At 40.2% G+C, this 15,314-nt stretch overlaps 1 protein-coding gene across 1 annotated transcript; it reads right to left on the bottom strand.

The window, feature by feature from the left end:
* Positions 1 to 840: 840 nt before the first annotated feature.
* On the bottom strand, positions 841 to 14,265 carry LOC123489041 (pleckstrin homology domain-containing family A member 3-like; the record flags this gene model as incomplete). Its single annotated transcript, XM_045219744.1, has 8 exons — positions 841 to 1,025; positions 1,421 to 1,536; positions 1,767 to 1,810; positions 4,293 to 4,308; positions 5,769 to 5,926; positions 7,552 to 7,697; positions 13,738 to 13,893; positions 14,150 to 14,265. Coding segments are annotated over 8 exons (937 nt in total), but the record flags the coding sequence as incomplete, so codon positions are not given.
* Positions 14,266 to 15,314: the final 1,049 nt, after the last annotated feature.

Genomic DNA, 15,314 nt, shown 5'->3' with positions numbered 1-15,314 from the left:
TGGTCCTTGGAACAGTTAGCAAACCTGACATTTAAGGGTTTCAGTTAAAGGCTAATGTGTTTCAAGCGCAATTTTTTACTCCATAGTGAATGAACAGTAACTTTGCATATTAAACAAACCAAACATATTATTCTACAATAATAACATAAAACTTCCTGGAATAGTACAAACATTCAAAAAGGACTTTGTTTTTATCCATAATTCTTAAGTGCAAAGCAATGCTTCCACAGGAAATAATATAATACGTTTTGAAAATATCATTAATGCAATGCCAAGCAGTGACTGCATAGCAGTATGTGAGCAATAAAAGTTGGGGCGTGTTCATTAGGCACTGAAGGGAAGAAAAGCGACAAATGAGTCGTTCAATAACAGAAACGCTCATTTTCTTTTTCAGTTTTAAAACTTTTTTCCATTCGTGCCCTAATGAACACGACCCTGGTAACACCTCACATTACAGTAGCCTCATATCAGTCTAACTTCAGTGGAGTAACTGAAGTATCTGATTACATACAGCTCTGCAGAATTCACAACTATTTACGCTTTAGCCAAGTCATTATTAATTCTTCATAAAATATATACAGTACTATGCCTACAAGTTTGCACGGCCTATTGACCAGACGGACCAGTTACTTGACAGTAGACTACCAATCTCAACTCCAAGGCCTGGATTCACAAAACACTTCTAAAGAAAAAATAAGCTTCTTAAGAAAATTTTAAAAAAAGTCCATAATATTGTTCATAAGTGCAATTCCTCAAAAATATTCGTAAGAATTCATGATTTTCTTAGAACCTCTCAAATATATTCTTATGAAAGTTTGTGAATTCGGGCCCAGTCTCTCTTTATCTGAAGCCACTGTAATGTATTTGGTGAGTGACAGGACAGGTCAGATAGACAGGTCCAGTCTCTGGAGTGTCTGTGTCTGACATGGCTCTGGGACTGGTAGGACTGATGGCACCACTCTCCTCAGGGATACTGTGGGAGGAGTCCCTGTTCACACTGGCATTGAGACACAGCACAGCAGCGCCTGTATGGATGAGACAAAATGGAGACCATGCTCATTTTCAGCAGGAGATAACAGGATAAAGTATTTTGAAACGGAGGTGCCATATCATACATGAACTTGACCAATTAGAACCCAAAGTGTTTTGTCGTTGTGCCCTGGCCTACTAGATACCACCCATGACTAACATCTTATAAAAGGGAATGTATGTGTGCAATAAAAATACTGAACTAACATAAATAACAAAATGCTAAAGAAATACACTCTGGTTTATGAATAAATAAATGAAAACATATGGAAGGTGTCTGGTATTTGAATTCACAAACTTTGAGTCTGAGGAGTGACATAATTTGGTAATTACTGTAATGGTTGAGGGGAGCAGTGTGTGTGTGTGTGTGTGTGTTTGTTCATATCCCTACGGTCCATCTCATAAACACAGCTGTCACTGTGAGCCTCTGTGTCCGAACAAGTCCGTGTCCTCCTTTGGGTTGACCTTTGACCTGATAACACACCCTCCTTTGGCGGGAGGCCAGACCTGGAAATGACAAAGGCTTCACTTAGAAACACAGCTCCGGGATGAAGTTTCCCCCTAGATACAGATCTAGGATCGCTTCCCCAACCCCTAACCGTTAGTGGGGGAAATATCAAACTGTCCCAAGATCAGCGTCTAAGGGCAATTCACCCTACACCTAGAAGCACACGGGTAATGACAAGGACCTTTGTTTGTAGTAGAAACAGTGGAATGTTTTCTGCACGCAAGAATACCTGTCGAAATTGTACGTGCCCGGGTGATTTATGGACCACTTCATCTGCAAATGAAAAAGGAAATGGACACCGTTAGTACCTGTGCCTATCACTGAATATCAATGACTTTAAAATGACAAAATATGATTCCTACATTGAGCCTATTCACAGCAGCATAAAAGCTAACAACATCCACAATTGTGGTACATTCCAAAACCGGTGTCTAAAAAGTAAGTAACATAGGTAACTAAAACACTGTCTCTGTTCAAGTCTACAGAAGCCCTGAAGCCTGAGGCAAACAAGTTTAAAAAACATAGACTCTTGGAATTCTCTCATTAGACGACTTAGTATCTCGTTCGAATTACTTAGTATCTCGTTTGTCATTAATTAATTTTGTCTAATTAGGTCTAATTTCTTATGCAGCTTTTCAGACCGTTAATGGTTGCTGCAGCCATTTCAACCATTGATATGATTATTAATTGACAGTTATTTTATAGCCTAAAGCAGGGCTGCTTTTGAATGCCAGAGCATATATGTAGGCCGTGGAGCAGAGCTTAATTTGAGCAGATAAAAAAAATTGTGTCGGGCTTCTCTCCCGCTCCAATGTCACTATGGTACTGCTCAGCCAAACTCTGGGCATGCTCTGCCTAGCATTTTTCGTTTATTATTTAGCCTACCTCACCCACAGTAGCCTATATCTAGTTTATATTCTACTTTCTAACTATAGGAAATGTCGTTTCAATTTTGAAGGACTTCAAATGTATTAACAGATGTTTTAGGTAGTAATTTTTTTTCCTGGAATAGAAACACCATAATATAAATCAATTTAATTAGCTAAAATATCAGAAATAAATTGTAAATAATAAAAGCCACTATGGCTTCTTTTCATAAATAAAAGGTAATAATCTCAAACTGCCGTGGTCAAATGATTTGCGCACAGCAACAAGCATGAACAAGCATCACATGAACACTGAGCATGGGAAATGTGCTCTACAAATGTCTTATAATTATTATAAAGACAGAAAAATCCACATGTAAAAGCTTAATTACATAAAGGAATATTAGTGAGAATATAGCCATAATATAGACAAGAGAAAGAAGAATGGAATATATTTGAAAAGTCTAAAATGGAAAAATACATTGAGATGAAGCCGCCACCGTATGTGGATGCTATTTCCAAAAAATCTATTACATTTAAGTCGGGACCGGCAGCAGGACAGTGTCACAAGGCTACATAGTCGTAGGGCTACACTTCTGGAGGAATACACAGCCGTCCTTGATTGTGAGCTAAAATTAAATGTTGAATTAAATGTGTGCGACACAACAGGTAAACAACAGTTTTCCATCAATGTAGGGAGGTAACGTGATATCATAAGGAAATTGCTTAGACCGCATTTACCGGTGGGACTAGTTATCTTATGTGATCTGGCAGAGAAATAGCCTGTAAGTGATTTAACAGTAGCCTAAAGTAAAGTATCCATCACCAACTTTAGAGATAATAGGCTGGTTTATGCTGCGAACAACATGCTTTTATTAGCCTACCAGAATCACCTACAAACATAGGTTTGTGATAGGCCTTTAATTGAATTTAATTGTTATAGCCTACAGTTTACAATAAGAGGAAAAAATACATTTAATCACTGAAATAAAATGAAGAAATAGTCAACTTTCATGACATTTCGTTTAATCTTTAAAGTGTTGGCTAATGGTTTACTGAAACAAGGAGGCTATCCGATTTTCAATAGCACCGATGACAATAACCTATTAACTTGATGATAAGGCAAAGCATAAAATATTGATTTGAAAGCATCCTTGAGAAGGAGCGCTTGAGAGGGAGAACCATGCGTAATGGATGGATTTGGCGGAAGTGTTGCAAAATAAATCCTCGCATTGCAGGGATCCACTTGATTTTTGAATGACTACCTCATCTATGTACCCCACACATACAATTATCTGTAAGGTCCCTCAGTCGAACAGTGAATTTCAAACACAGGCTCAACCACAAAGACCAGGAGGTTTTACAATGCCTCGCAAAGAAGGGCACCTATTGGTAGATGGATAAATATAAAATAAAAAACAGACATTGAATATCCCTTTGAGCATGGTGAAGTTATTAATTACACTTTGGATGGTATATCAATACACCCAGTCACTACAAACATAAAGGCGTCCTTCCTAACTTAGTTGCCAGGGATTTCACCATAAGGCCAATGGTGACTTTAAAACAGTTACAGAGTTTAATGGCTGTGATAGGAGAAAACTGAGGATGGACCAACAACATTGTAGTTACTCCACAATACTAACCTAATTGACAGAGTGAAAATAAGGAAGCCTGTACAGATTTTTTTTTCTCCAAAACATGCATCCTGTTTTTTTATTTTATTTTTTATTTTCCTTTATTTAACTAGGCAAGTCAGTTAAGAACAAATTATTATTTACAATGACGGCCTACAAGGCACTAAAGTAATAATGCAAAAAATGTGGCAAAACAATTAACTTTTTTCCTGAATACAAAGTGTTATGTTTGGGGCAAATCCAATACAACACATTACTGAGTACCACTCTCCCATATTTGCAAGCATACTGGTGGCTGCATCATGTTATGGGTATGCTTGTAATCATTAAGCCACTGGGGAGTTTTCAGGATAAAAAAGAAATGGAATGGAGCTAAGCACAGGCAAAATCCTAGAGGAAAACCTGGTTCAGTCTCCTTTCCACCAGACACTGGGAGATTAATCCAACTTTCAGCAGGACAATAACCAAACACAAGGCCAAATCTACACTGGAGTTGTTTACCAAGAAGGCAGTTTATGTTCATGAGTGGCCGAGTTACAGTTTTGACTTAAATCTGCTTGAGAATCTATGGCAAGACCTCAAAATGGTTGTCTAGCAATGATCAACAACCAATTTGACAGAGCTTGAAGAATTTAGAAAATAATAATGAGCAAATACTGCACAATCAGGTGTGGAAAGCTCTTAGAGACTTACCCAGAAAGACTCACATCTGTAATTGCTCCCAAAGTTGATTCTAACATGTATTGACTCAGGGGGTTGAATACTTATCTAATCAAGATAAATTAGTGTTTTATTTACCAATCATTTTTACAAATGCTATAATTTTTCTTCCATTTTGACATTACAAAGTATTTAGTGTAGATCGTTTCCATTTTAATCCCACTTTGTAACACAACAAAATGTGGAAAAAGTCAAGGGGTGTAAATACTTTCTGAAGGCAATGTAATTAAACAGTATTTTAGCGACTGCAGATTACCATGGTGGAGCTGTTTTTACGCAATAATCTATGTTCTCTTTTGGTGATATCACAATTGTGCATGCCCTTGGTGACAGTGTGTTCGATTACAGGCAAAAGCTGGTTTGTAGTGAGTCTCTTATAGAATGTTTGATAATTCAGTTGCCTGAGTACTTCAGTTTTATAGACAGCATATTCTTGTACAGTAACAGCACCTCCCTTGTCCACTGGGTGGATGACTATAGATGTGTCATTCTGGAGATTTAAGGGCTTGTTTCTCAGAAAGGGGTAAAGTTATTCCTAACATAGGGGTTAGTGAACTGTAACTCAGTAAAATCTTTGAAATTGTTGCATGTTGCATTCATATTTTGGTTTAGCATACATAGGGGTATGTATGGCTATGCTATGGATTAAGTCAAGCAAGGATGCAGCACATTGAAAAAGAGATAAGACATCTGGGTAGTGTTCATTAGGTATCAAATGGGAGAAAACGGTTTGAAACAGGGAGTGACAACCTGGAATTCTCCAATATGAAATGCTCATTTTGCAATCCGTTTTAAACACTGTCTGTTGCATGCCCTAATGAACACACCCTTGTAATGAAGCTGTACGGAGAATGGTGAAGTTGCCCCTAGACGTTGATCACGGGTCATTTTGGCATTTTCCCAACTAATAGGATTGGGGAGGAATTGGATCCTAGATCTGTACCTAGGGGAAACTTCACCCCGGAGCTAGACAGTACGTTGAATACCATCCTACCCGGCCATCTGTACTGTGACGGAGAAACAGGGGACATCATCATGTCATCTGGAGGGTTCAACAGCACCATGTCTGTCTTGAACTTGGAGTTGGCCATCTTCATACATTCTTCCAGTGTTTTGATGAAGGTGTTACACGTGGCACTCAGTAAAGAGGAGGCTTCATTCAGAGTCTGGAGCAACAAAGAAAACACAAGGAGAGGCGAATCAGTCAACTACAATTGGAGATTGGGACACAGACAAAAATAAAGACCTAAATATACACAATATTAAGCCTAATATATTAGCTTGATACTACACTGACGTGTCTCAGACCTTCCTAGGTGGTGTGAAGAAACTGCTCTGTTTAAATTGGCGACACATTTGGTGACCGACCCTTTGACTTGGCTGTGCAGGTTATATTTTTAATTGGACATACCAGTGCAAGTTGCACATTCTACCTGGTCACCTCAATCAACACTTCAACTGTTTTGGGTGGATAAAACCATGCTTTTGTCAAACAGTAAAGTGCATTATCCTCATGGTTCCTGTAATGAAAGTGCCCTGCCACTGTGCCTGTTTCGCTGGGGCGGCTGATGAAATGAGTGAGTCTCTCACACCCTCTTCTCCCCCTCGTACCCCGAAAAAAGCATTAAAACATGTAAAACACAACATTGGAAGCAAGCTGTTGTCCATGCAAAAGAGAGGAGGGTCTCTGCTTTCTGTGGGTATACTTTTTATTTCTCAACTCTCAATATTTAGCTCAAAACACACTTTTTTACAATCAAGATATCTGATATGACTTTGAAATACGGATCGCGGCGAAATGCACATCGTCCATCGTGAGTGCACTAGGTCTCATTGGGTACGTTTTTTAGGACATTTAATTTACTGTTAGATTAATACATGGCAACTAGCAGTAGGTGTTATATTTTGAGTTAGCAATCTAGCTAATGTGTTTGAAATTTTGTGAATTAGTACCAATTGAATTAGGCCTGTATGTCATATTAGTGAACATAAACATGAAGGCAAAACATTTTTATTCTGGAGTCCTATTTTGACAGTAAAACATAACAATAATAGCCTAATTATCAACCCCAAATTCATGACAATCACTGGATTATGTTGCATATCAAAAATATCTGCTTGGACATGTTATATGTAACAACTTATATATTGAACACTATATCAGTCTATTACACTTCTTAATAAAGCATTGTACATTGAAATTACTTTCTAAGATAATTTTTCTATTGCGTGACCCCTCAAAAAACAAATGTTGGGGTGCGACCAAATCGTGGGCTGAAAACTGAAAAAGTCACTGGCACCAGTGCCACCATGTGGAAATGTTAGTCTGGAGCCCTGATTTAACATAATTAACTTAATTTCTGTATCCATCAAAACAAAATGTATACATATTTTTGTTGTCTGTTTTTATTTCCCAACCCCCGACACACCAAACACGATGAGTGCCTTGCTCAAGGGCACAACTGCAGTACCAGCTTGCACCAGATATTTTCTCGCCAGCCCAGGGATTTGCACCGGCAACCCTCCAGATCTTGGCCTGTCGCTCTGATCTCGAGTACAGTGGCACTACCACCATTTAATTTGGGGTAGATGAAGAGTAAAATAACAAACACACCCACTCTGGTGATTTCTGACAGCCAACACTCGGGCTGCATCCCAATGGCACCCTATTCCACACAGTGCACTACTTTTGACCAGGGCCCATAGGTCTCTGGTCAAAAGAAGTGCAGTATGTAGGGAATAGGGTGCCATTTGGGACACAGCCTAGCTGAAACAATGCAGGTATAGTTACCTCCGAGCTGGAATTGAAGTGGTCTCCTTCCTGGTCCTCCTGGTCCACAGACTCCTTTATTGTGTGGACCTGCTGCATTAGCAAGTCACAGTAGAGACGCAGCTCAGACATCTTCGTTTTCAGAGATTCTGTCGTCTCTGTTATTTCTTCCAATCAAAAAAATAGAACACTGTTATTTTAGTGATAGACCGTTTAAGGTAAGGTACTGTAACTCTAACCTGGTCAGTGGTCCTAGATCTGTTGGTCCTCTTCCCTCTAGGATTTTTTCAGCAGCAGTGGCATAGTTAGCGGTGGGGGGGTCTTCCTGCGGGGAGATGGGGTCTTTCTGGGACATACATCTATACATCTCCATACATTTTTTTTACAGTTGCGGCCACGATTGCGATATCCATAAAGGGAAACACTGCTCTTGCCAACTTCATTGCTGTAATTTGGCATCACAATTCCATAAGGAGTACTCAGCAAGAGAGCATAAACAGACTGGCATCCAGGCTAAGGTAACATGATCACTCATTTAAGGTTGTTTTTAGTCCGGTTCCCTTTTTTAGGGCAATGTGAACACAAAGCTCCCCAGGTTCGCTTGTCATTATTCCCGCACCACACACTAGACTACTGCAACACTGTTTCCCCTGCCATACCCCTCACATTGGTGCCACAAAAGAGAGATGATGATGTGAAGGTTCGTGGAAAAAAACGTGTGCCGTTTTGGATATTGATTAGCGATTGTCAAGGATGGAGAGAAATTCCCAAATATGTGTTGAGATTTGTACTGACACGATGTTCAGATTATTTGTTTGCAATATGTGATTTCTAGGTTAAGAGAGCTTCCTACGCTGTTTATTTGATTCTGGGGTTTGAATTGTGTGAGAAGACAACCTATTTGGTCAATATTCTAGCCCAAATGCCAGCAGATGGCGATATTGAGTTGTTGAAAACGACTCAATATCCAAAGACTCAATATCGCCATCTGCCAGCCTTTGGGCTAGTGAGATTCACAACATAGGGTACAAAATGAAGGTCCTCGCTACCTGGGAACCTTGGGATGTCCCAACTCTGACATTACCCCATTGAAGTTGACATTTAAAATGGTTAAGGTTAAGGGTAGGATTTAGGGTAGGGACCTCCCAAGGATCACAGATACCACTAACCTCAAAATCAATGCTAGCTGTTAAAGGGGCAGTAGCCTACATTGGGTGTAAAATGTTCAATGGTGAAGGTGCATAAATATGGCCCCCATGTACTTACCAAAGATGGCCCCCATGTACTTACAACAAACTCCTCATTTGCTGAGTTCGCCGTAATGTAAAGTGCTCTCCGTTACTATTTTTTTGTATTGGAATTAGTGCCTTCAGAAAGTATTCATAGGCCTTGACTTATTACACATTTTGTTGTGTTACAGCCTGAATTCAAAATGGATTAAATTGACTGTTTTTCCTCACCCATCTACACACCATACCCATAATGACTAAGTGAAAACATGTTTGTTTTTATGTATGCACATTTATTGAAAATTAAACACAGAAAAACTCATTTACATCAGTATTCACACCCCCTGAGTTAATACTTGTAGAAACACCTTTGGCAGCGATTACAGCTGTGAATCTTTCTGGGTAAGTCTCTAAGCGCTTTCCACACCTGGATTGTGCAACATTATTCTTTCAAATTTCTTCAAGCTCTGTCAAATTGGTTGTTGATCATTGTTAGACAACCATTTTCAGGTCTTGCCATAGATTTTCAAGAAGATTTAAGTCAAACTGTAACTCAGCCACATTCACTGTCTTCTTGGTAAACAACTCCAATGTAGATTTGGCCATGTGTTTTAAGTTATTGTCCTCCTGAAAGGTGAATTCATCTCCCAGTGTCTGGTGGAAAGGAGACTGAACCAGGTTTTCCTCTAGGATTTTGCTCCATTCTGTTTATTTTTTTATCCTGAAAAACTCCCCAGTCATAAACGATTACAAGCATACACATAACATGATGCAGCCACCATTATGCTTGAAAATATGAGAGTGGTACTCAGTAATGTGTTGTATTGGATTTGCCTCAAACATAACACTTTGCATTATTACTTTAGTGCCTTGTTGCAAACAGGATGCATGTTTTGGAGAAGAAAAAAATAAATATGTACAGGCTTCCTTCTTTTCACTCTGTCAATTAGGTTAGTATTGTGTAGTAACTACAATGTTGTTAATCCATCCTCAGTTTTCTCTTATGACAGCCATTAAACTCTGTTTTAAAGTCACCGTTGGCCTCATGGTGAAATAAATCCCCTGCACGGTTTCCCTTCCTCTCCGGTAAAATTAATTAAAATTAATATGCCATTTAGCAGACGCATTTATCCAAAGCGACTTACAGTCATGTGTGCATAAATTTTTACGTATGGGTGGTCCCGGGGATCGAACACACTACCCTGGCGTTACAAGCGCCATGCTCTACCAATTGAGCTATAGAGGACCTAACTAAGTTAGGAAGGATGCCTGTATGTTTGTAGTGACTGGGTGTATTGATACACCATCCGAAGTGTAATTAATAACTTCACCATGCTCAAAGGGATATTCAATGTCTGTTTTTTATTTTGTAATCATCTACCAATCAGTGCCCTTCTTTGCAAGGCATTGGAAACCTCCCTGGTCTTTGTGGTTGAATCTTTGTTTGAAATTCACTGCTCAACTGAGGGACCTTACAGATAATTGTATGTGTGGGGTACAAAGATGAGGTAGTCATTAAAAAATAATGTTAAACACTTATTGCACACAGAGTGAGTTCATGCAACTTATGTGACTTTTTAAGCAATTATTCTACTCCTGAACTTATTTAGGCTTGCCATATCAAAGGGGTTGAATACTTATTGACTCAAGCCAATTTGTAAAAAATTTAAAAAACATAATTCCACTTTGACATTATGGGGTATTGTTTGTAGGCCAATGTCAAAAAAATCTAAATTCTATCCTTTTTAAATTCAGGTTTACCAATAAATTACTGGGAGCTTGAGTGTGCGGCTCTCTTTATCTATTTTATAGCCTACAAATTCAGGCAGTAACAGCAACAAAATGTGGAAAAGGTCAAGGGGTGTGAATACTTTCTGAAGGCACTGTACATGATCCCAATTCTAGTTCCAAGACAGCGGTAATTAGAAAAAAATGGAAAAGTAGATTGTGCTGATTTATAGGCACATTGAATGAACCATGTCGCGCCGTAGTTTAAAAGTATTTGGATAGCGCCCAAACAAAGACATCATATCTGAATTCCTCCATCATTATGCACCTTTGCCATTACAGCATTATTTTATCTGCAGTATTCTTCTGCTATTTATTCTGTTACCAATAATATTTACATGCTAATATTATCTTCTAATTATAATTATTATGTCTAATCTTTTAACTAAATGCAATCTATCAGCTTCCAAAGTGTAAGTTTCAAGGAGGTGTTGTTGCCAATCCTCACAGCCTGTGGTCTGGCCGTCAGAAAGTCCATGATCCAGTTGCAGAGGGTGGTGTTCAGACCCAGGGCTCTGAGTTTGGTGTCGAGCTTGGAGGGAACAATAGTGTTGAATGCTGAACTGTAGTCAATGAACAGCATTCTCACATAGGTGTTTCTCTTGTCCAGATGTGTTACGGCCGTGTGAACAGTGATGAAAATGGCATCTTCCGTGGATCTGTTGGAGTGGTAGGAACATTGGAGAGGGTCCAGTGTGTCTGGCATGCTGGCCTTGATGTGAGCCATGACCAGCCTCTCGAAGCACTTCATGATGACAGAGGTGAGCGTGACGGGACGATAGTCATTTGGGCATGTCACCTTGTTTTTTTGGGGCACTGGGACCATGGTGGGCTTAAATCAGTTGGGGACTACAGTCTGGGGACATGTTGAAGATGTCAGACAAGACGCCCGCCTGCTGGTCAGCACACACTCAGAGGACACGACCAGAGATGCCATCTGCGCCGACGGCTTTGTGAGTATTTTGAGAGTTTTCCTCACGTCAGCCTCGGAGAGCAAAAGCACATGGTCGTCCGGAGCAGCGAGTCTTCCTAGATGGCTCGATATTGTCTGTCTCGAAGCGAGCACAGAATTTGTACACCTCGTCTGGGAGGGAGGCGTCAGTGGGCACTGCACAGCTGGATTTGCTGTAGTAGTCTGTGATAGTCTGTAGTGCTTGCCACATGCGTTGCGAGTCTGAGTTGTCGAACATGAATTAATGTTTGAGTCTATTGTCTTTTTGCGTCCCTCGTACCTGTAAGTACATATATCTAGCTGTCCGATAACACGATCTGATGGAATTGCATGTCCTGCACTGTAAAAACTCAAAATGCACTGAGTGAATGTTTGAAAAAGATCCTGGTCCCTTTCTTAACATAGCAATGTGAATGCAAAGAGGACTCGGACCACAAAATACAGTACCAGTCAACAGTTTGGACACACCTACTCATTCAAGGGTTTTTCTTTATTTTTACTGTTTTCTACTTTTTAGAATAATAGTGAAGACATCAAAACTATGAAATAACACATATGGAATCATGTAGTAACCAAAAAAGTGTTAAACAAATCAAAATATATTGTATATTTGAGATTCTTCAAATAGCCCCCATTTGCTTTGATGACAGCTTTGCACAACCAGCTTCACCTGGAATGCTTTTCCAACAGACTTGAAGGAGTTCCCACATATGCTGAGCACTTGTTAGCTGGTTTTCCTTAACTCTGCAGTCCGACTCATCCCAAACCAATTGGGTTGAGGTCGGGGATTGTGAAGGCCAGGTCATCTGATGCAGCACTCCATCACTATCCTTCTTGGTAAAATAGCCCTTACACAGCCTGGAGGTGTGTTGGGTCATTGTCCTGTTGAAAAACAAATGATAGTCCCACTAAGCCCAAACCAGATGGGATGGCGTATCACTGCAGAATGTTGTGGTACCCATGCTGGTTAAGTGTGCCTTTAATTCTAAATAAATCAGAGACATTGTCACCAGCAAAGCACCCCCACACCTCCTCCTCCATGCTTTACGCTGGGAACTACACATGCGGAGATCATCCGTTCACCCATACCGCGTCTCACAAAGACACAGCGGTTGGAACCAAAAATCTCAAATTTGGACAAATTTCCACCTGTCTAATGTTCATTGCTCGTGTTTCTTGGCTCAAAGGTCTCTTCTAATTATTGGTGTCCTTTAGTAGTGGTTTCTTTGCAGGAATTTGACCATGAAGGCCTGATTCACACAGTCCCCTCTGAACAGTTGATGTTGAGATGTGTCTGTGACTTGAACTCCGTGAAACATTTATTTGGGCTGCAATTTCTGAGGCTGGTAACTCTAATGAACTTATCCTCTGCAGCAGAGGTAACTCTGGGTCTTCCATTCCTGTGGCGGTCTTCATGAGAGCCAGTTTCATCATAGCGCTTGATGGTTTCTGTGACTGCACTTGAAGAAACTTTCAAAGTTCTTGAAATTGTTCATATTGACTGACCTTCATGTCTTAAAGTAATGATGGACTGTCGTTTCCGTTTGCTTATTAGAGCTGTTCTTGCCATAATATGGACTTGGTATTTTACCAAATACTATCTTCTGTATACTCCCCCTACCTTGTCACAACACAACTGGTCAGCTCAAACGCATTAAGAAGGAAAGAAATTCCACAAATTAACTTTTCAGAATGCATTCCAGGTGACTACCTCATGAAGCTGGTTGAGAGAATGCCAAGAGTGTGCAAAGCTGTCATCAAGGCAAAGGGGTGGCTATTTGAAGAATCTCAAATATAAAATATATTTTGATTTGTTTAACACTTTCTTGGTTATTACATGATTCCATATGTGTTATTTCATAGTTTTGATGTCTTCACTACTATTCTACAATGTAAAATTAGTACAAATAAAGAAAAACCCTTGAATGAGTAGGTGTGTCCAAACTTTTGACTGGTAGTGTAGGTGAAGTGAACTGGAGTTGAGTCCTCATTCAAAGGCAAGGGCAGTGTGAATACAAAGAGAACTGAGTTATGTAGCTTTTTTTTTACGCCAAAGTTCACTTTAAAGAGGACTGAGATCGGTTATTTTAAAGAGGACAATATGTGAAAACACCCTAAAGGATAGGCCTATACAGTACATGTTCGATTAGGGCACTGAATGACAACGCATGTTAATGTGAGAGGGAGACAAGCACAGGGGAGGTAATGACGAATAAGAAATCACTGCTGGGTCAGTACCTTTTTCTTTCTTTGCCCTCGTGTCAGCAAGGCCAGCTTTGGAACTTCCAAGTGCCACAAGCCACTTCTGACGTTCGGCAGCATTGACAGCTTTGACGTAAAAATGCTGCTCTCCTGGTATGATCAGTTCCAGTCTGGTATTGTCAGTGGGGTGAACTAATGAAAAAGATGTCAACACAACCCTTCAGCACTACAGTACAAGAATCAACCATAAATCAAGATGCAATAGCAAATACTACCTGTACTGAGATTAGAGGGGTTTAACTGGGCAATCTGGGATTTAAACAACAATAAAGCAGAAACCCCACCAATGTTTTGGTAAACAGCTGAGGGATGGGAGTGGAGAAATGTAACCACTATCAAATTCATAGGGTGAGTGGCACAATATAGGCCTTTCAGAAACAAATCATACCTTTGATTTCACAGACGGACATCTTAATACTTCCTTTGCTTCCTTTGCAGACATCATCTTGAGAATCATAGTAGGAAATGATCCCATCGTCTAAAACAAACCAGCGCGGCTGCCACCTGCAATCATTTCAGATTAGCCTGGTTAGTTCTTCTTGCGCTGACAACTTCTGTTTTACAGGGTAGCTAGCCAGCTATCTTCCTGTGCAGACAACTGATGAATCAGCCTAGCTAGATATCAATACAACCAACCATTATTACCAAGAACACCTAGTCAAACACTCTCTTCCAGGTAGCCTAAACTCCAACTCCACGATTTACGATGGAGTTGAGCGCGACTAGTGTGAGAAGGGTACAATTGCGACCTGCAATTTGGGGCATTTATGCATGTGTGCATTCTTGCATTAGCAGGAAACCCTCTTTAACTTCTATTGGTCCATTTTTAAGCAAGGACTCCGGTACACAGGCGGGAGGCAGGGGCGCTCCAGCACAGTAGGTAGCAATAATGCACCATTACGATGGATGCCAACTGCGATAAACCCCACAGAAGAAGAGGCGGGGGCAACAACGGTAGCTGGCCATGGTAAACTGTGTCCTTCGCCCCGCCTGTCGGACAATGTTTTCCTGCAGTTCTGTTAACGAGGGCGGGGGCAGATAGGTGCTAGATACAGTGAGGGAAAAAAGTATTTGATCCCCTGCTGATTTTATACGTTTGCCCACTGACAAAGACATGATCAGTCTATAATTTTAATGGTATGTTTATTTGAACAGTGAGAGACAGAATAACAACAACAACAAAAAAATTATAAATTGATTTGCATTTTAATGAGGGAAATAAGTATTTGACCCCTTAGCAAAACCCTTGTTGGCAATCACAGATGTCAGATGTTTCTTGTAGTTGGCCACCAGGTTTGCACACATCTCAGGAGGGATTTTGTTCCACTCCTCTTTGCAGATCTTCTCCAAGTCATTAAGGTTTTGAGGCTGACGTTTGGCAACTCGAACCTTCAGCTCCCTCCACAGATTTTCTATGGGATTAAGGTCTGGAGACTGGCTTGGCCACTCCAGGACCTTAATGTGCTTCTTCTTGAGCCACTCCTTTGTTGCCTTGGCCGTGTGTTTTGTGTCATGCTGGAATACCCATCCACGACCCATTTTCAATGCCCTGG

Source organism: Coregonus clupeaformis, unplaced genomic scaffold (genome assembly GCF_020615455.1).
Source record: "Coregonus clupeaformis isolate EN_2021a unplaced genomic scaffold, ASM2061545v1 scaf2702, whole genome shotgun sequence".
NCBI lineage: Eukaryota > Metazoa > Chordata > Actinopteri > Salmoniformes > Salmonidae > Coregonus > Coregonus clupeaformis.
The sequence above is the reverse complement of the archived record's forward strand: the minus strand, read 5'-3'. Positions and strand labels throughout refer to the sequence as shown.